Raw genomic sequence first — 22,428 nt, forward strand, 5'->3', positions numbered from 1 at the left:
TTGGTCTTGAACTCCTGACCTCAGGTGGTCCTCCCACCTTGGCCTCCAAAAGTGCTGGGATTACAGGTGTGAGCCACTGTGCCCGGCCTACAGTGGCCCCTCTTGGAACCCTTGTATAGGGGTTCTATTACTCTTGTGGATATTTGTTTGAACTTCGAGTTGAAGCACAGCACGTGGTGTTCTCAACTAAGAGTAGTCTCTGTGGTTTGTGAATATACATCCTTTAGATTTTAGCTACAGCTTTGTCCAAAGCATTGTGTAGACAAGTACAATTAATTTGTATTTCCTATTAAGGACTCTGTGACAACAAAAAAACGCATGTTGGATACTTTATTTTTGCACAAAACTCTAGATCACCCTAAATTATTAGAGTATGATGTTTGATATAATTGTATACTTTTTTCCCATTGTGTAATTTAAATCATTAAAACAGAAAAAAAATGGAAAAAAGACCCCATAAAAACATATTTATGGCTCCGTCTCACTTCTCGCATCTCATCATTTTTCTTCTTTCTACCCCTCCCGTTTTCCATGCTTGCGTTCTCTTTAGCTTTTCTTTCTACGTAAGTGCTTACTTCTTCCTCTTCTTCATCTTCTTTTTTTTTTTTTTTTTAAATAGAGAGGTAGTATCATATGTTTCCCAGGCTGGTCTGAAACTCCTAGACTCAAGTCATCTTTCTGTCTTGGTCTCCCAAAGTGCTAGGATTATAGGCATGAGCCACTATGCCCAGCCAGTTGCTTATTTCTTATGTGACCTAATGGTGACTTCAGTGCTCACGGGTGCTTCCTAGGCTATCTGGTGGCCCTCAGTAATAAAGAGATTGTATAATCTTGTATACTGATTAGCCAATTTATCTTCATTATAGTATTGTCACTTTCATTTGATACTACAACAACTGAGAAAACTAAGCCTACTAACATATGCTAACAAAATACTACTTTTAGAGCATTACATTTTAAATCAAGTCTGAATTTCCAAAAATTTTTAAGGAAAATGTTTTCAGAAACTGATGATGTTTAGATGGCCCAGATGACACCCATTAGTGGCTCTGACTGTTGAAAACAAAGAAACAAAACAGACTAGCATTCAGTTTCTGTGGAAGCTTTCTCTTTCTTAACCTTTTCTTCTTCCGCTGTAATTCCAGACACAATTACTAAGCTACTTACGCTACTGGCATGTCCAGATCTGTCTAACTTTCCCTGAATGGATTTTGCATTCCTAGGATGTCCATGTAAACTTTTTGACCTGAGAGATGGGAATCCCAAAGTTTGATCTGGTTTCACAGACAGTAAGTTTTCTATCCCATTTCTGTCAGTAATGGTTAGGGATAAGCGAGGGATTCGAGGAATTGCTTCAGCGACACAGTGTTCACCTTCCATATCTGCACACTGCTGTTTATGCTCAGCTTGCACTGCAGCTTCTGACACAATGTAAGGAATATCTGTGCTATGAGAGCGTGTGATCTTCTGAACTTGGCATTTCCATTCCGTCGTCCATTGCTGGTCCATGATTGAGCTGTACTCTACATCCTGTTTAACCCCACTGACCAGCTTTCTTCCCCGGGAATACATGACACTTCTGGACTTCATTGTTTTAAAAGTATTGAACGTTTCATCAGGGTAATAGCGTGTAATTTTGGTTTCTTCCAGGGGATAGGGAACAGTGCCTTCTGTATTTGTCGTTTCCACTGTTAGCTGAGTGTTTTGAACATCTGATTTGTCCTGGCCAGGTATCACATCTGTTTTATTTAAACTTGGGGCAATAGTTTCTTCTTTTTTAGAGTCTGCCTGTCGTTCATCATCTTCCTTTGAGATCCAAGTATCTGGACCTAATTTTGACTCTTCAGCATTCTTTAAGTCATCTACAGCAAGGTGACTGCCATCTGGGGTTGCTGATGTGCTGGTGCCTGGTGAAAGGTGAAGGCTGTTCTGACGTTCTGGGACTAAATGTGTTTTTGCATCCTTCTCTTCCTTTATACGGAAGGAACAGGTTTTTTTCCTGACTCCTGTCCCTGGTGACATGGAGAGAGAAGTATCCTCAAACAATAACTCTTCTCCGTTAAAATGATATCGATACAAGCTGTAACCATCAGCGCTATTGATGCTGCTTTGCCGCAGAAGATATGTCGCCTCACATTCAGAAGAAGCCCGGGACCGTGCCTGGATCAGGTCAGACCTGTCGATTCCCACAAGATTTTCAAGAGCGTTCACCATTCTGTTAGATAATTCTTCTAGCTGAGCAAGTCGAAGGTCAACAGTCTGCAGGGAAGTTTTCATAAAAGTTTCTCTTTCATTGAGTTCTTCCAACCTCATTGACATATTTTCAACTCTGGCAAATATAAAGGGATAGATTTATTAAACTAAGATTAAGTAGATATTAAAAATCAAAATATAATATCATTGCTATGTGACTTTTCAGTCTTATTTATAAGCTTATTTATAAAGAAGCTTATATAAGCTGAGCATATTTATAAGCTTCACAAACCCTTAACACAGCAACTCAAATTACCATGAGGAGCCACCAGAAGATAATGGAAATAACAGTTAAAGCATATAGTACTTACTATTCACCAGTCACTGTTCTAAACGCATTATGTATTCACTAACAAGTACTCACTGAAGTTCAATCCTCGGCTCACTTGATCTTCACAGCAGTCCTTGGAAGTAGGTCTGTTATGGTCATCCCCATTTTACAGACGAGAACGTTAAGTCATGGAGAGTATAGGCAATTTCCCCAAAGGTAGGAAGCAGTGGAGCAGGAATTTGGGCACACGCAGCCCAGCTCCAGCACTCACTCCAGTCCTTGTCTCTTGGATGGTACATCACGCTGCCTCTGGTAATCACGGAGGCTACTAGTGCTTAGTTTTTAGAGCTTTGACTATGGCTGTCAGCAGTGAATGGTTATAACAAAATAAAGAAAAATCCTTATTTGAGGTTCAAGGGATTCAGAAAATAAACTGTTAATAATTAAGCTCAGATTATTAGATAGTTTGCTTAAGGGACAGTAGGTGATTTAATTGTCTGGAGAATATCAGTAACTTTAAATGATTCTTTATGTTTAATAATTAGTATTTCCTTAACAAGGTTACACACAGAAAAGATCATTGGAGATTATAAACGTCTGCTGTTAGATATTTTTGAGAAAATTATTAGAAGATCAGGCAATAGCCTATGAAACTATGTTGCCTGGCCTAAAATCCACTGGGGAAGACTTTATTTTATATTTTAATACACACAGTATGAATTATTTCAACAGGAATTTAACTCTAAGAGGTGAGATAGGCCCAGAATTGAGGATTGCTTTCTAAAAGTTGAATTTGTCCCAAGGATGGAGCTGGGAGTCCTGGCCCCTCTATTCTGGCTGATTCATCCCTGTGTGAAGGCAGAAGACACTTAGACCTGATTCTATTATGCTTTGATTTTCTCCCACCTTCCTTAAAAACGTAGAGATACTTGGCTTGCGGTGCAGTCTGTATGACCTAAGATCTTTGCTACCTTCCCTGCATATCCTTATACATGTCCTCACTCGTTCTGCCGGCTCTCCTCTTACCCACCCATTTCATGGGTCTGCCACCCCTCTCTTTTTTCTTCCGGGCAGTTTGCCTGCTGCTGTCTGCCCTGTGAAGTCTGCACTGTGCTTGATTGCTTCTCCTGAACTCCACCCCAACCCTGCGGCTTCTGTGGCTACCTTGCCCCACCTTCTCCCAGAATATTTTTTTTGCTAATGCCACTCTTCTGTTGGCCACATTGACAGCTGTGCTCTGCCATGTGTGTGTTTGTATGTGTGGTTCCTTGGCTTCTATTCTTAACTCTGTTCGTGGGGCAAGAACTATTTATATGTACGATAGGAAACCACATCATTTGAGCAGGAAGGGTCCGGCTTCCTGGAAGTTTGACACCAGGGAGGGCCAAATTCACCACGTTAAGAGAAGTCCTTGCTTCCTTTTTTAAAAGCTTCTCTATCACAGGCACTATAGATTGTAAGGGTTATCCCTCCTCTTGCATTTCAGAGACCAACAGAAGAATTTCTCTTGATTAACTTTTCATTACTTCTGAGTATAACTTGGTGTTCTCCATGAAAAATAATGGCTTCTGGCCAGGCACAGTGGCTCACACCTGTAATCCCAGTACTTTGGGAGGCCGAGGTGGGTGGGTCACCTGAGGTCAGGAGTTTGAGAGCCTGGCCAGCATGGTGAAACGCTGTCACTACTAAAAATACAAAAATTAGCCAGACATGGTGGCACGTGCCTGTAAACCCAGCTACTTGGGAGGCCGAGGCACGAGAATTGCTTGAACCCAGGAGGCAAAGGATGCAGTGATCCGAGATTGTGCCACTGCACACCAGCCTGGGCAACAGAGCAAGACTCTGTCTCAAAAAAAAAAAAAAAAAGGCTCCCTACTCCCTTTAAATTTATTACCCTGACAATTCCTTTTGTATCAAAAAACCACACTGAGGCCGGGCGCGGTGGCTCAAGCCTGTAATCCCAGCACTTTGGGAGGCCGAGGCGGGTGGATCACGAGGTCAGGAGATCGAGACCATCCTGGTCAACATGGTGAAACCCCGTCTCTACAAAAAATACAAAAAAATTAGCTGGGCATGGTGGCGCGTGCCTGTAATCCCAGCTACTCAGGAGGCTGAGGCAGGAGAATTGCCTGAACCCAGGAGGCGGAGGTTGCGGTGAGCCGAGATCGCGCCATTGCACTCCAGCCTGGGTAACAAGAGCCAAACTCTGTCTCGGAAAAAAAAAAAAAAACCACATTGCCCCAAACTTGAGTTCCTTTACAAACATACACTAAGAGATATTGCAGCTGTGCAAACTTTTCAAAACAAATACAATGGTGAAATGAAGATAAATACCTTTCCTTTCAAATCTTTTACAGTTTTTGTTTATTTCCCCTTTCTTCCCTAATTCAGATACCAGCATTCTCAGTCACTCATATATGAAAAAGAAACCCCAAAGTCACTGGATTCTTTGGTCTCCCTTACACTCTCTCTCACCCCTCCCCTCTGCATTGAATCAGTTACCAAGCCTCTTTTATGGTGTCTCAAATCTCCCATCCCTACTGCTCCTCCCTTACTTGAAGCTGTGGAAGAAACAATGCTTCATGATGTGCCTTGGGTGGAGAGGAATTGTCAGGTGCTTGTCTGCACCTTGTGAACAGCTATACTGCGGATACAGCAAATTTTAAACAGCTATGCCAAATGAAGGGAAGTTGTATTGAGTTTTGTAGTGCATATGAAAGAAGAAAGAAGAAAATGAGATGAAGTTCAGTTACATCTGAAATGATTAACTTAAAGGACAAATGAGGATCTATCTCCTTTGTTAGCCATGGTTGGTGACTTCCATAATTGTTTAAAACATGCTTCACAAACCTTGACACCCACACCAAGAGTGGTTTCCATTTCAGATGGAGAAAGACTATCTAGGAATCAATCAGATAAGAGCCCTACCTTGTTTACATATTGAATGGCAGAAAAACACAAGAGACTCCATCATTCATGATAGAGCTCATAGTGAGATATGATTAAACAGCAAAAAGTTATTTATATAGCTTTCTAAGTCTTAGTCCAGCTTTTCTTTCAGGATAGGGAAAAATATTTTTCATCATATCACAGAATACAAAAGCATTCCAGATCCAACTAATTCTCTTGGCTTTTCCTTTAAATAAAGTTGATGCGCCGTGCGTGGTGGCTCACACCTGTAATCCCAGCACTTGAGGAGACCGAGGTGGGTGGATCACGAGGTCAAGAGATCGAGACCATCCTGGTCAACATGGTGAAACCCCGTCTCTACTAAAAATACAAAAAATTTGCTGGGCATGGTGGTGCGTGCCTGTAATCCCAGCTACTCAGGAGGCTGAGGCAGGAGAATTGCCTGAACCCAGGAGGTGGAGGTTGTGGTGAGCCAAGATCGCGCCATTGCACTCCAGCCTGGGTAACAAGAGCAAAACTCCATCTCAAAATAAAATAAAATAAAATAAAATAAAATAAAATAAAATAAAATAAATAAATAAATAAAGTTGATGCTCTCTTAAAGTTACATTTCTTTTTTTTTTTTTTTTTTTTTTTTTGAGGCAGAGTCTCGCTTTGTCACTCAGGCTAGAGTACAGTGGCACGATCTCTGCTCACTGCAACCTCAGTGTCCAGGTTTAAGCAATTATCCTGCCTCAGCCTCCTGAGTAGCTGAGACTACAAGCACCTGCCACCACACATGGCTAATTTTTGTATTTTTAGTAGAGATGGAGTTTTGCCATGTCAGCCAAGCTGGCCTCAAATTCCTGACCTCAGGTGATCCACCTGCCTCAGCCTCCCAAAGTGCTGGGATTACAGGCATGAGCCACCACGCCCGGCCAAGATATATTTCTTTTTTTTTTTTTTTGAGACAGAGTTTCGCTCTTGTTACCCAGGCTGGAGTGCAATGGCGCAATCTTGGCTCACCGCAACCTCCGCCTCCTGGGTTCAGGCAATTCTCCTGCCTCAGCCTCCTGAGTAGCTGGGATTACAGGCACGCGCCACCATGCCCAGCTAATTTTTTGTATTTTTAGTAGAGACGGGGTTTCACCATGTTGACCAGGTTGGTCTCGATCCCTTGACCTCGTGATCCACCCACCTCGGCCTCCCAAAGTGCTGGGATTACAGGCGTGAGCCACCGCGCCCGGCCGTTATATTTCTAATAATGCATGTGCCACAGTACCTGTTAAAGGACACCTGGGTTGTTTCCATTTTTTGACAAGTATGAAAAGAGCTGCTGTAAACATTCACGTACAGCTTTTGTGTGAACGTGTTTTCATTTCTCGAAGATAAATACCTAGGAGTTAAATACCTGGGATTGCTGGTTCATAGGATAAATGTACATTTAACTTTATAAGGAACTGCCAAACCATTTCAGAGTGGCTGAACAATTTTTTATTCCTACCAGCAGTGTATGCAAATTCCAGTTGCTCACCATCCTTCTTGGCTACTGGTATTTTTAAACTTTTTATTTTTAGCTCTTGTACTCTGTGTGCATTTCATTTCACTGATAGCTAATGATGTTGAGCAACTTTTTACGTACATATTTAACAACCTTATATCCTCTCTGGTGTGTCTAATCTTTAGCTCATTTTTTAAATTGGGCCATTTTTTCCTTATTATGAGTTATTAAGGGTCTTAGAGTTCTTTGGACATTTTGTATAAAAGTCTTTTGTCAGATATATGATTGACATGATTATGCTTTTGGTGTTGCATTGAAGAATTTTTTTTCTATTCCCAAGATGTGAAGATATTCTCTTTTGTTTTATTCCAAATGTTTTATAGTTTTGTGTTTTATGCTTAGATCTGTGATCCATTTTTAGTTAATTTTTGTATGTTGAGATCCATTTTTTGTATAAGAATGTCCCAGTGCCCTAACACCATTAGTTGAAAAGATGATCATTCCTTGAATTACTTTTGCACCTTTGGGGAAAGAAATCAATTGTCTCTATTTGGGTAGATCTACTCCTGGATTCTTTATTCTGTTCCATTTATGCATGTGTTGGGCCCTTCACCAATACCACATTGCCTTCATTACTACAGTTTCACAGTAAGCCTTAAAACTGGGTAGTGTGATTTCTCTTATGTTATTCTTCTTTTTCAAAATTGTTTTACATTATCTAGTTCCTTGGCCTTTCCATTTAACTTTTAAAATCAGTTGACATAGCTGGGCACAGTGGCTCATGCCTGTAATCCCAGCACTTCGGGAGACTGAGGTAGGAGGATTGCTTGAGCTCAGGAGTTTGAGATCAGCCTGGAAACATAGGGAGACCTCATCTACAACAACAACAACAACAACAACAAACCAGTTGACCTATATTTACAAAATATCCTGCTGGGATTTTGATTGGTATTGCGTGAAATCTATAGATAAATCTGGGGAGAACTGACATCTTACCATATTGAATCTTCCAATACAGGAATATGGTATATCTTCCAATTTATTTCAGTGATTATTGATTTCTTTCATCAGCATTTTGTAGTTTTCTGCATGTAGCTCCCATACATATTTTATGAGATTTATACGTAAGTATTTCATTTTTGTTGGAGCTCTGTGAGAATGGTATTATTTTTAAAATTCCAGTGTTCAATTACATACTGATAGTATATATAGAAATAAGATTAATTTTTGTTCGTTCACTTTGTACTCTGTAGCCTTGTTAAATTCATCAATTCTACGAGATTTTTGTTTCATTTCGTTTTTTAAAGATTTCACGGCCGGGCGCGGTGGCTCAAGCCTGTAATCCCAGCACTTTGGGAGGCCGAGGCGGGTGGATCACGAGGTCGAGAGATCGAGACCATCCTGGTCAACAAGGTGAAACCCTGTCTCTACTAAAAATACAAAAAGTTAGCTGGGCATGGTGGTGAGTGCCTGTAATCCCAGCTACTTAGGAGGCTGAGGCAGGAGAATTGCCTGAGTCCAGGAGGCGGAGGTTGCGGTGAGCTGAGATCGCGCCATTGCACTCCAGCCTGGGTAACAAGAGCGAAACTCCGTCTCAAAAAAAAAAAAAAAAAAAAGATTTCACGTGATTTTTTACATTGAGAATCATGTCATGTATAAACAGGAATGGTTTTATGTATTTATGCATTTCTCTCCAAGACGTAAGGCTTTTTTTTTTTTTTCCCCCTTGCCTTATTGCATTGCCTAAGACTTCCAGTTCACTGCTGAACAGCAGTAGTTAGAGTGGTCATCCTTCCTTGTTCCCAGCTTGACGGAGAAAGCGTTCAGTCTCTTACCATTTTAGCTACAGGTTTTATGTAGATGCCATTTGTCAGATTAAGGAGCTTCTCTTCTGTTCCTAGTTTGCTGAGAGGCTGTTAGAATATGTATTTTTATTATCCACAATGTTGCATTTCATCAAATGCTTTTTCTGAACCAATTGCCAGAAACTTATAGTGTTTTTCCCTATTATTCATATGGTAGATTACATAGATTATTTTCAAATATTGACCCAGCCTTTCATTCCTGGGGTAAACTACCTGCTTGTGGCTAGACTCAGTTTGCTAGTATTTTGTTGTGAAATGTTGTGTCTACATTCAGGAGGCATATTGGTCTGTAGTTTTTCCTTTTTCAGTTGTCTTTGTCTGGTTTTGGTATCATGGTGATGCTGGCCTCAGGGAATGAGTTGGGAAGTGACTAAAGTATTTACTATGGATTTTACAGTGGTTGCTTTAGAGATTACAAATAGTACCATTTCACAGTGTACTTAGTGTTAGTATTTCACCACTTCCATTTGAATGTAGGAACATTACTACCACACAGGTCGCTTTCCCATAGCTCTTTGTGCAGCAGTTGTCATATATGGTATCTACATATATTGAAAACTCCATCAGACCATATGACAGTTTTTGCTTTCAACTGTCAATTATACTTCAAAGAACTCAGAAAGAGAAGATACAGCTTTACGTTTATCAACATATTTACTATTTCTGATGCTCTTCTTTCATTTCTGATGTTCCAAGTTCAATTCTGGTATCATTTCCTTCTGTCTTGAAGAATTTTCTGTAGTAATTCTTTTAGAATTGGTCTGTCAGCAATGAATTCTTTGATTTTTTTCACTTTCATTTTTTGAAGAATACTTTTGTTGGGTATATAATTCTGGGTTGAAGATTCTTTTCTTTCAGCACTTTAAAAACATAATGCAAGGTATGGTGACCTGTGCCTGTGATCTCAGCTTCTCAGGAGGCTGTGGTAGGAGGGTTGCTTGAACCCAGGTGTTTGAGTTTAGCCTGGCAACATAGGAGACCTGATCTCAAAAAATAGATAAAAATTAAATGAAGGCTGGGCGTGGTGGCTCAAGCCTGTAATCCCAGCACTTTGGGAGGCCAAGGCGGGTGAATCACGAGGTCAAGAGATCAAGACCATCCTGGTCAACATGGTGAACCCCCATCTCTACTAAAGGTGCAAAAAAAATTAGCTGGGCATGGTGGCACGTGCCTGTAATCACAGCTACTCAGGAGACTGAGGCAGGAGAATTGCCTGAACCCAGGAGGCGGAGGTTGCGGTGAGCCGAGATCACGCCATTGCACTCCAGCCTGGGTAACAAGAGCGAAACTCCGTCTCAAAAAAAAAAAAAAAAAAAAAAAAGAAAATGAAAAACATAGTGCTACTTCCTCCTGGCCTCCATTGTTTCTGATGAGAAATCTGCCATCATTCAAATCACTGTCCTCCAGTAAGTAATGTGCCATTTTTCTCTGGTCAATTTTTTCTTTGCTATCAATTTTTTTTCCCTCTGTCTTTAGTTTTTGGCCCTTCATTTGATATGGATTCATTTGAGTTAGTCCTATATGGCTTTCTCTAAATTGATTTGATCTGTGGGTTTATGCCTTTCATTAAGCTTGGGAGGTTTTTAGTTATTTCTTCAAGTAGTTTTTCTGCATCATACTTTTTCTCTTCTTCTAGGACTCATACTACAAATGTTATACCTTTTATTATTGCCTCAGACTTCTCTGAGTCTTTGACATTTTTCTTCAGCCCATTTACTGTCTTGTTCAAATTGAGTAATTTTCTCCTGAAATACCTTCAACTTTACTCTCTCCTCTGTAATCCCTGTTTTGCTATTGAGTCTATCCAATGAATTTTTCATTTCACTTACTGTATTTTTTGGTTAAATTTTCTTTGTATCTTCTATTCTTTTTCTGAGACTTTCTAGTTTTCTATTAAAGAGCCTTTGCAATTTTGTTAAAGCATTTTCATAATAGCTGCTTTAAAGCCTTTGTCAGATAATTTCAATATCTGTGTTATCTTGACATTGACATTTCCTGATTGTCTTTTTCTCCCAGGTGAGTTGAGATTTTCTAGATTCTTCATACTTGAAATGATTTTGGACTGTAGCCTGACATTTTGAGTATTATGCCACATGACTCTGATTCATGTCTAATTTTCATGGAGAATGTTGATTTTTGTTTGTTCGTTTGTTTTAGCAGGTGATCAACCTGGTTAGTTTCAGGCTGCAACTTGTGGCATGCTTTCTATGGATGGTGATTCCAATGTCAGTTCCATTTTCAAAGTCTTTGCAGTGCTACTGAGATCTGACCTATGTGTGTGCAGCCCAGTAGTCAGTCTGGGACCTTGGTGACTGTTCATTAGTTCAGTTCTTAATGTCTTTGAGATCTTTCTTCTTTTTACATGTGGGCCTTTACAGTTATAAATATCCTTCTGAATACTGCTTTTACTGCTTTTGGTATGTTGTGTTTTCATTTTTTTCACCTTGAAGTATTTTCTAATTTCTCTTGTGCTATTTTCTTTGATCTATTGATTATTTAAGAGTGTGTTGTTTAATTGTCACATATTTGTAAATTTTCCAAATTTTCATTTGTTATTATCATTTTATTTTGTTGTGGCCTGAGAATACTTTGTTTAATCTTAATCCTTAAAACTTATTGAGACTTACTTTATGGCCTAACAGATGATGTATATTGGAAAATGTCCTATATGCTTATAAGATGAATATGTATTTTGCTGTTGTTGAGTGTTCTGTTGATGTCTGTTACCTTGAGTTGGCATATAGTATTTTTGATAAACTTTTGTCTAGTTCTATTATTAATGTAAGTGGAATATTAGAGTCTACAACTATTATTTGAGAAATATCTGTTTCTCCCTTCAATTTCATATCTTATGAGGCTCTGCTATTGGGTGCATATGTGTTTATAATTGTTGTATCTTTTTGATATATTGACCTTTTCATTTTGATATATTGACCTATCATTCATTATGTCATGTCCTTTTTTGTCTCTAGTAACAATATTTGTCTTAAAGTCTATTTTACCTCATAGGTATAGCCACTACAACTACTTTTTGATTATTGTTTGTATGAAATATCTTTTTCCATCCTTTTACTTTAAAACTTTAAAAATTTTTGAATCTGAAGTGAGACTCTGTAGACAGCATATAATTACACCATATTTTAAAAATTCATTGTGCTAGTCTCTGTCTTAAAAAGTCTAATCTATATACATATAATATAATTACTGGTAAGGAAGAACTTACCTCTATCATACTGCTATTTGTTTTTTATATATCTTTTTAAAATTTTGTCCCTCCACTCCATTATTACTGCTTTCTTCTACGTTAAATAGGTATTTTCTAATGTTTCATTTTAATTCACTTAATATTTTGTTTCTTTTTTAAGCTATGAGGCCCCGCTATGTTTCTCAGGCTGGCCTTGAACTCCTGGGCTGAAGTGATCTTTCTGCTTTAACCTCCCGAGCAGCTGGGACTACAGGCATGCACCACCACACCTGCCCCCTGTTATTTCTTTTCTCATATGTTTTTTTTTTTTTTTTTTTTTTTTTTTTTTGAGACGGAATTTCGCTCTTGTTACCCAGGCTGGAGTGCAATGGCGCGATCTCGGCTCACCGCAACCTCCGCCTCCTGGGTTCAGGCAATTCTCCTGCCTCAGCCTCCTGAGTAGCTGGGATTACAGGCACGCGCCACCACGCCCAGCTAATGTTTTGCACCATTAGTAGAGACGGGGTTTCACCATGTTGACCAGGATGGTCTCGATCTCTTGACCTCGTGATCCACCCGCCTCGGCCTCCCAAAGTGCTGGGATTACAGGCTTGAGCCACCGCGCCCGGCTCTCATATGTTTTTGAGTTATTTTCTTAGTGCCTATGTTGTTATGCTGGGTGGTGTTCCACGGGTCTTTGACACTGTTCATTTTCTCTTCATTTCCTCCCCGTTCTTACACTGAGTAGCTTCAACTGATTTATCTTCCAGCTTGCTGATTCTTTAATCTGCCTGCTCAAATCTTCTACTGAGCCTCTGTAGTGAATTTTTCATTTCGATTATTGTACTTAACAATGTCAGAATTTCCCTCCCTCCCTCCTTCCCTCTCTTCCTTTCTTTCTTCTTTTTGAGACAGTGTCTTACTCTATTGTCCAGGCTGGAATGCAGTGGCAAGATCATAGCTCACTGCAGCCTTGAAATCCTGGCCTCAAGCAATCCTCCCACCTTGGCCTCCCAAAGTTCTGGGATGACAGGCATGAGTCACTGTGCCTGACCTATTTTTTAAAATATATATATAATTTCTACCTCTTTTTTTTTTTTGATACCTCATCTACTACTCGATATAATTTCTACCTCTTTATTGATAGTCTCTATTTGGTGAAAAATCCTTCTCATACTTTCCTTTATTTCTTTGGAGATGGTTTCCTTTAGGTCTTTAAATCTACTTAAAATAGCTAAAATAATTGAATTAAACTCTTTGCTAAAACATCTAATATCCAGGATTCCTAAGGGATAGTTTTTAAGATTGTCCTTTTTCCTATGTGTGGACCATAGTTTCATATTTCTTTACATGCTTTGTCATTTTTATTTAAAAGTTGACATGTTGAGTGTTATAATGTGGCAACTCTAGAAATCAGATTCTCTCCCCTCTCAGGCTTGTTGTTATTGCTTCTTAGTGTAGTTGTTGTTTGTTTAGTGATTTTTCTGAAATAATTTTGTAAAGTCTGTATTCTTTGTGTTGTATGACCACCAAAGTTTGTGTTTTATTAGCTTAGTGGTCAGTTAATACTGAGAGATTTCCTTAAACGTGTGGAACAACAAGAAAAAAATCTAGTCTTTTCTGAGAAGCTGTATGTGTATATAGGGGCACAGCTTCAATACTCAGGCAGTTTACATCTTTGCCTTAGCCTTCACTTCCTGCTTTCACAGAGCCTCAAGGTCAGGTCAGCCAGAAAGAAGCTTACAGCTTTCTCAGGTCTTTCCTGAGCCTATGCACAGCCCTAGCATGCATATAGCTTTCTAGATTCCCAGGAATGTGTCAGAGCCTTTCAAAGCTCTTATGGACATCTGTTTTTCTCCTGAACGTTTTGGTTAGTCTATTGTTTGCCCCAGCTGTCATCTGTCACCTCAGAGAGCAAGCACTAAACCCTTTGCCTGTAAATGTTTTTGACAACCCTTCCTCCGCCCCTTCTAACTAGAAGCTTTAGTACCGGGCCTGTTCCAGCTCAGGTGAAATAAAGATGAAACTTTCAGCCAGACTTCCAAGGAACTGCCTTGTAATTACAAAACAAGTAATTATAATTCTTTGCAGATGAGATTCTTTCTGCTCCTACTGGTACTAGGAATCCAGGTTGTTGTTTTCAAGGCGACCACTAAACTGGAGAGCAGAGGATAGGGCAGGGTTAAGTTAAAATGTCACAAAGCTCACTTTTAAAAAAAAAATCAAGATCCAGCCATTTCATTTAAATAAGAATGCCCTAAGTTGCTTAATAAGCCATTGCTTAATTCCCAGAGTTCCACAAAATAGAGACTCGGACAGTTTTTGCCAACTTTGTTGTTGCTTTTATGGTGAGGCAGAGTTCCAGAGTTCCTTACTCTACCAGCTTTTGTTCACATTGCCCCACTCAATGCCTTTGGTATGTGAATAAGGAGCAGACTCCCCAACCTTTGACACACACAGTCTGGGGGTGTGAGTTCCTAAATTTATGGCAATACTTTTCCAAGTTCCCCACCTCACTATCTCCCTGATATCTCTAGTTCCTGGGAGCTCCCCTTTGCTATCCTCCAGCCAGAAAGCTGGGGCTCGAATCAATCCTCTGTGCCCTGCAGTTCCACAACTGCATTTACTGTCAGGTCCAGATGACAGGAGGACACAGAGAGCAAAGAGCAATGATTGGTTTTGCCATCTTGCATTCTGATGCAGTGTGTAGGGACTTGACCAGACTACTGGATTTCCTGCACCTGACTCGAGGTGGGGGGTGAGGGCGGAGCGATGGGACAATAGCGAGAGGAAAAATAACTCTTAGAATAAGCAGGTGAGATGAGGTCAAAGAATAATTTCACATATTAAAAGATATATGACCTTGGCTGGGCACGGTGGCTCACGCCTGTAATCCCAGCACTTTGGGAGGCTGAGGCGGGTGGATCATCTGGGGTCAGGAGTTCGAGAACAGTCTGACCAACATGGTGAAACCCCATCTCTACTAAAAAATAAAAACAAAAAGTTAGCTGGGCATGGTGGCACACATCATAATCCCAGCTACTTGGGAGGCTGAGGCAGGAGAATCGCTTGAACCCAGGCGGCGGAGGTTATAGTGAGCCAGATTGTGCCATTGCACTCTAGCCTGGGTGATAGGGCGAGACTCTGTTAAAAAAAAAAAAAAAAAAAAAAAAGAAAGAAAGAAGAAAGAAAGAAAGAAAAAAGATGTATAACCTCATTTTGTACCCCAAGCTGATAAGGCAAAAAATGTTAGTTACACAGAATAGCCTCTCTGCCTCCAATGTCTTCTCACTCTAATCCAAAAAGATATCACAGAAACACAACCATGTCAATCTTCGCTTAAAAACAGTAGCAGCCTCCCATCACACTTAAGATCAAAACACAATTTCCCTGTAGTGTTGGGTACCGGAGAGTGTGTTAAAGGAAGACTTTATAATCTCCATTGGCAACCCTATTCTGTGATACAGAGATTGACACTTTCCCATACTATGTAAAATCCTATGAAAATGTACCTTTAATTCTTCCCTTCCATCCATGGCAGCCCTTAATCTTAACATCCTATAGAGATTTCTATTCCCCATATACATTCAAAGCTCTTCAGAATCTGCCCCCATCTTCCCATCCTGCCTCATCTTGTTCTTCATCCCCACATTTGCTCAAAGACCCTTTGCAAACACGCCGTCATCATCGAAGTTAAAAAATAAAGTTATCTTAGAACTTGAGAACCCCACATCCCAAGTCATTTGATGCCCCCAGCTGTGAGAAAACTGGTCCTAGAACTTTCAGCTACCTCTGATGGCTAGATGGATGGAAAGAGCTAGATGAATGAAAGCTGTCTTGGTGATGTCAGGGACCTCAGCCATCGCATGTAAACATATGTTGCTATGCTGGCTTTAGGCATGATTTAATTAAATCAGCATGCCTGTGTTATTTTTTATGGGGTTTTCAAAATTTTTCAAAATAATTCTCACTTTACAAAATATGCCAATACCCTCAAATATTTCAAATCACATACTCAAATAACTTATCACTATGTTTTTAGTATAACAAGTATTCAGCGCAAATAAGTTATTTCTTTGATTAGTAGTAGTTTTATGATACAAAGTGTGCTTTCTTAGACACGGTGACACTGATTTCTGATCAGATTGATTATCTTCCTTTCTCTCCATGTGAAGTTTGTGGTTTCTGTAACTATTTCTGGGTTTGGATTTACTTGTAGATCCTATAAGTAGCTCTACTAGGTTTTTATTTTTCACATTATGGCAGCATTGACTTTACAGAAAAAATTCCGCTTACGAATACTTTTGAAAAGGGCATTGAGGCCATTTTTCTAACCACCAAACACATGATATCTCAACTGGCAGACCTGAAGAGCAATTCCTAATGGCTACCTTCTATCCTTCTGTATCAGAGAAACGATAAGAAATGAAATACATAAACTGTCTGGGCCCCAATTAATCATTCTCCTGACTTTGAATAGAAATTTAAGCTACACTTAATTTATTACAATATTTTGTCTGTTCTTAACTGCTTCGTGTGCACTGCTCCTAAAGTCACGAGGAGCCCAGAACCCCATGTGTGGTCAGCCTGGTCTCGAACCCCTGACCTCAGGTGATCCACCCATTTTGGCCTCCCAATGTGCTGGGATTACAGGCCTGGCCTTTATGAATTTTTGAGACACAGTCTCATTTTGTCACACAGGCTGGAGTGCAGGGGTGCAATCTTGGCTCACTGCAACCTCCACCTCTGAGGTTCAAGTGATTCTCGTGCCTCAGCCTCCTGAGTAGCTGGGATTACTGGCATGTACCACTACACCTGGCTAATTTTTGTAATTTTAGTAGATACAAGGTTTCACCACGTTGGCCAGGCTGGTCTAGAACTCCTGGTCTCGATCAAGTCTTGATTAATAATAGCTGTGTCCACATTTCTCTTTTGACTCAAGAGATTGAATCTTTAGGCTTTTCTGTTAAAAGAATACACCTGAATGCCCTAATCAGTCTCAAAACCTGGCGTACGTACACACACACACACACACACACACACACACACACACACACACTCTTGTTTTTTAAATTAAGAAAGTGAAAGGTTATACCAGATTAACAACTGACATTACATATCATGACTCTTTTTGTTTAGTTTGGTTCTGAGAAAAAACAAAAGGTGTTTCTGATTAAGATGTGGCCAGTGTCAGCGCTCCCTTTGAGATGTGCCCATCCACATTTGCTTTTGGGATGAAGCTACTCCACCAGCCCCTCTTTAAGTGCTTCTGTCCCTGGGGAGTAATTTATCACACATTAACCACAGTTGCAGCCCAATAGCAACTAAATTAAATGAACTAAATGAAATTGGGTACTCTGTGAACTGCAAATGGTACACAAGTGTCAAAGGACATGGCTGTGTAAGATACTATTGCAAATTTTCTCTATACCTTGCTGTATCTATTATTAAGGATACTTGATTTTGAACATGATGCCACTAAGCCTGAAGGTGGTTAAATGAGAACACACTTTTTGTTAAGTGGTTGTAAATAATGTGTTCTGTTTCATTCAAATAATAGGTATGACAATATATGAATCTGTGGAACTTTTGTATTAATTTCCAAGAGAATACCTATGTATGGCATAACTTTATTGAACTTTACATAGACTCTTGCCTATGAAACATAAGGTCCAAATTCATGTCCTTGTGGAAGGACTGAAACATTTGGAGTTCTGTAGTAAGCCAGTTGTTAAAACTTGTTTTGCAACTCTCTTGCCTCAGTTCCCCAAATAGCTAGGATGCCCATGCTACCATGCCCAGCTAATTTTTGTATTTTTAGTAGAGACAGCGTTTCGCCATGTCGGCCAGGGTAGTCTCGAACTCCTGACCTCAGGTGATCCACTGCCTCAGCCTCCCAAACTGCTGGGATTACAGGCGTGAGCCACTGTGCCTGGCCTTTTTAAATTTCTGAGACAAGAGTCTCACTTTGTCACCCAGACTGGAGTGCAGGGACGTAATCTTGGCTCACTGCAACCTCCACCTCCCGGGTTCAAGTGATTCTCCTGCCTCAGCCTCCTGAGTAGTTGTGATTACTGGCATGTACCACTACACCGGCAAAGTTTTGTAATTTTGGTAGAGATGCGTTTCACCATGTTGGCCTGGTTGGTCTCGAACTCCTGGCCTTAAACGATCTGCCCACCTTAGCCTCCCAAAGTGCTGAGATTACAGGCATGAGCCACTGTCCCTGGCCTAAAACATGTTCTTTTTTTTTTTTTTTTTTTTTTTTTTTTTTTTTTTTTTTGAGACGGAGTTTCGCTCTTGTTACCCAGGCTGGAGTGCAATGGCGTGATCTCGGCTCACCGCAACCTCCACCTCCTGGGTTCAGGCAATTCTCCTGCCTCAGCCTCCTGAGTAGCTGGGATTACAGGCACGTGCCACCATGCCCAGCTAATTTTTCTGTATTTTTAGTAGAGACGGGGTTTCACCATGTTGACCAGGATGGTCTCGATCTCTTGACCTCGTGATCCACCCGCCTCGGCCTCCCAAAGTGCTGGGATTACAGGCTTGAGCCACTGCGCCCGGCAAAACTTGTTTTATATGCAGTCATATTTTTGTAGGAAACAATCACCCTTCACCTGCAAGGATCTTATAAATTATATGAGAACATTTCCTTAATGATAGAGTTAAATGAAGACATGATGTTAAGGGAGCTAGGTCCAGTTCATACTTGCAGAAACCCCTGTTTCAAGATCCAACGGTATTCTATACTTGAGTTCTAAAGCTATTCCTACCCTATAATTTAATTCCAGAGCTACTGATCATAAAGTTGTCTTATCCACTCTAAATTTTATATCCAGCTACCTTAATTTCCATCCACTTCTTCACACAGGCTCCCTTTTACATGTAATAATTATAGGAAGAACACCAGGATAGAACCTTGTTGTGCTTACTTACAGAGTCTTTATGTGCGAAAGACTAGATTAAAACTAATCATAAAAGAACAAGCCTCACGTCTTTCTTTTTTTTTGAGATGGAGTCTCACTCTGCCATCCAGGCTGGAGTGCAATGGTGCGATCTTGGCTCACTGCAACCTCCACCTCTCGGGTTCAAGCGATTCTCCTGCCTCAGCTTCCTGAGTGGCTGGGACTACAGATGCCTGGCACCATTCTCAGCTAATTTTTTTTTTTTTTGAGACAGAGTCTTGCTCTGTCGCCTGGCTGGAGTGCAATGCTGTGATCTCAGCTCACTGCAACCTCCACTTCCAGAGTTCAAGCAATTCTCCTGCCTCAGCCTCCCAAGTTCCTGGGATTACAGGCATGTGCCACCACACCTGGCTAATTTTTGTATTTTTAGTAGAGATGGGGTTTCACCATGTTGTCCAGATTGGTTTTGAACTCCTGACCTCATGATTCACCCACCTTGGCCTCCCAAAGGGCTGGGATTACAGGTATGAGCCACTGTGCCCAGCCAAGACTCATGTCTTTCTTCTGGCTTTTTCATTCTTTGTAATAAACAGTATACTGAAGAGCTACTAAAAGAATATTAGGCCAGACGTGTGGCTCACTCCTGTAATCTCAGCACTTTGGTAGGCTGAGGCGGTCAGATCACCTGAGGTCAGGAGTTCAAGACCAGCCTGGCCAACATGGTGAAGCCCCATCTCTATTAAAAATACAAAAAGTTAGCCGGGCATGGTGGCACATGCCTATAGTCCCAGCTACTCGGGAGGCTGAGGCAGTAGAATCACCTGAACCCAGGAGGCAGAGGTTGCAGTGAGCCCAGATTGCACCATTGCACTCCAGACTGGCAACAAGAGTGAAAGTCCATCTCAAAAAAAAAAAAAGATTAAGCTCTCTGGGATTCTAGTTCTCTGCTGCCTCACTGAAATATACCCCAGACTTCCCAGGCTTCTAAAATTCAAGTCATCTATTCATTAGCCTTTTCTGGTTATGTTCTATTTTCTATCCAGGCCAGATTCTGTAGTTGGCCACGAAGTGAACCCATCATTAACTGCCTACATTCTTTCTCCCTTACCTGCAACACATCAGTGCCAATCCCTACCCTTCACCTATTGCTACCAGGACTCAGGGCTAAGCAAGGAGATTTGGTGCCTGGAGGCAATGTCATATGTTTACGCTGCCATGTGCAAACACTAGCTTCTTAGAGGTCTCTCCACGGACTGGTTCTTGAACACATGGCCCTCTTCAGCATCCATGCCCCATGTGCAGTTATCTTTCTGCATCCTTGCCTTTGGGCTGTACAGTGTCCCAACGAAGGTCATGAGAGCCACACGGACCTGGTCCAGCACAAAGTCATGGTATCTAATTTCACTTGCATCTTCATTATTCCTGCCAAGCAATCCTGGTTATCTCCCTTCCTGCCGTATTTCCTCTAAAAGTGAACTCACTTGACTTGAATTTTTCCCACTGGCTTTGAGTCAGTAATGTTGATTGTTGGGGAGGTACATTTTCTCCATGCCCAATTTTTCTTTCTATGTGTGTGCGCTTTTCATTAGCAATGCTCTGACCTCACTCCAGGCCTTTATTTACTTTGGAGGAGGACTGCTCATCTGGCTGGAGATTGGGGCCCAGGACGTTGCATGCTTGTCTCTCTGTCTTGGTCAGCTGGTAGGCTTGGCGCGCAGGCTGACTCTGCCTGTGGGAAGGGAGGCCTGTGGTGGCTGCTGCCGCCTTTGGCTGAGTGGCTATTCCTAATTCTGGGTGAGTATTAGGCAAGAATGAAGCCTCACCCTCCAATACAACTTTTATTATTAATAAAACTGATTTTTTATCTCTATCCTCCTGAAGTCTGCATCTGTCTCTGAACTGGCTTTCAAAGTCAGATCAGGAATAAAGGTGTCATCCACTAGCACATCAGAACTCCAACATCTAACACCATCCCCTTCCTGTTATCCAGGCAACCTTGAACCCTATTAATTTAGAAGATTAAAGCATTCAGACAGGATCCTCCCCGAACGTCTTCCCCATCACTGTGTATTTGCCATTCTACAACCTTCTCTACATTCGAGGAACCCTGCACTTCCTTCCTACAACTGATCTCTCAGTTTCTCAGTTTCTCTAGTTACTATCCTGTCCTCTTCTCAGTAGGTCTCCATTACCAGCCACTTCTCTTTCTGGTCACATGGCAAGAGGATGCCAAATAAAAAGATTTCAAAGCTACGGATTGCTGATTTCCCATCAAGCCTGCAGGAAATCCAAGACATTAATCCAGGATGGGGCATGTAATCCCAACACTTTGGGAGGCTAAGTCAGGACGACTGGTTGAGGCCAGAGGTCCAGACCAGCCTGAGCAACATAGTGAGATCCTATATCTACAAATAATATAAACATTAGCTGGGTGTGGTGGTGTATGCCTGTAGTCTCAGCTACTCAGGAGGCTGTGGCAGGAAATTCACTTGAGCCCAGAAATTTGAGGCTGCAGTGAGCTATGATCATGTCACTGTACTCCGGCCTGGGCCACAAAGCAGTACCCTGTCTCTAGAATTAAAAGAAAATAAAACAAAACATTTCAATCCATATCCACAAATCTGACAAGAAACCACTTAATCCAGAAGTTTTGGGGCCATCAGAAATGCTATTATAGGTTTGGCTTATCTAAGACCCATAGCTTTTTAAGTACAAGGCCAACTACCTTTAAAATTTATGACTTATGAGTTATATCCTGCATATTGTGAAATGATAGACATTAATATGTAAATGAAAGTAGGAGATATAAAAAAAGCAATGAAGAGGCAATGTGCCCCACATATTTCAAAATCCTACAGTAATATACTTTTATAATTTAATATTAAGTTTGGTGTTAAGCTTCCTTGAAGTGATGGAAAAAGGCAAACATGCTGGATAACATAATTCTCATTGTTTGAGGAAAGGAAGTTTGATCTCTGACAAAATTTTGTCAGGAAAGATTCTTTCTAGCCCAATTGCTCTTGAACTGTGAACCTATGATAAGGGATGCTGAACCACAAAGAGAACTTCTCTTTGCAGGGAAGGAGGAAGGTATGAGGTTTTGCAGAAGACGCAGATAGCCTCAAATCTCCCAATGATGAGGACTCACGTTGCCAAATATTTTCCTGGCATGTTGAGGATAGAACACTTGGGTAGACAAGGTCTACCTTGGCCAGGCTGCCAGAAATTGACCAGACATGGTGGCTGGCCCATGCCTGTAATCCCAGCACTTTGGGAGGCTGAGGCAGGAGGATAGCTTGAGCCCAGGAGTTTGAGACCAGCCTGTGCAACAGAGTGAGACCCTGTTTCTACAAATAATAATAAAAAAGAAGTCGTCTATAAAATGTTCTTATCCCACTAGCCCTTGGCTCTTTGATGTTATCTTTTTGAGCAGAGATGGTGCCAACGCCAACATTTGTTATCTTCCTGACCATTACAGGTGGCCTAATACTTTGGTCTTGAGTCTGCTCCTACTTTCTTATAGTAAAACCAATGCCTTGAACCCAGAAGGAGTGCAGTTG

At 40.9% G+C, this 22,428-nt stretch overlaps 1 protein-coding gene across 1 annotated transcript in view; it reads right to left on the reverse strand.

Moving 5' to 3' along the window:
- Positions 1-303: 303 nt before the first annotated feature.
- Positions 304-22,428, reverse strand: part of TRPM1 (transient receptor potential cation channel subfamily M member 1) — a 129,856-nt gene continuing 107,731 nt past the window's right edge. Inside the window, exon 30 of the mRNA XM_010351263.3 lies at positions 304-2,329. Within this exon, the coding sequence (XP_010349565.3) occupies positions 1,081-2,329 (1,249 nt within the window). The 3' untranslated portion in view covers positions 304-1,080. The remainder of the gene's footprint in view (positions 2,330-22,428) is intronic.

The sequence above is a fragment of the Saimiri boliviensis genome, chromosome 5 (genome assembly GCF_048565385.1).
Source record: "Saimiri boliviensis isolate mSaiBol1 chromosome 5, mSaiBol1.pri, whole genome shotgun sequence".
Classification (NCBI taxonomy): Eukaryota; Metazoa; Chordata; class Mammalia; order Primates; family Cebidae; genus Saimiri; species Saimiri boliviensis.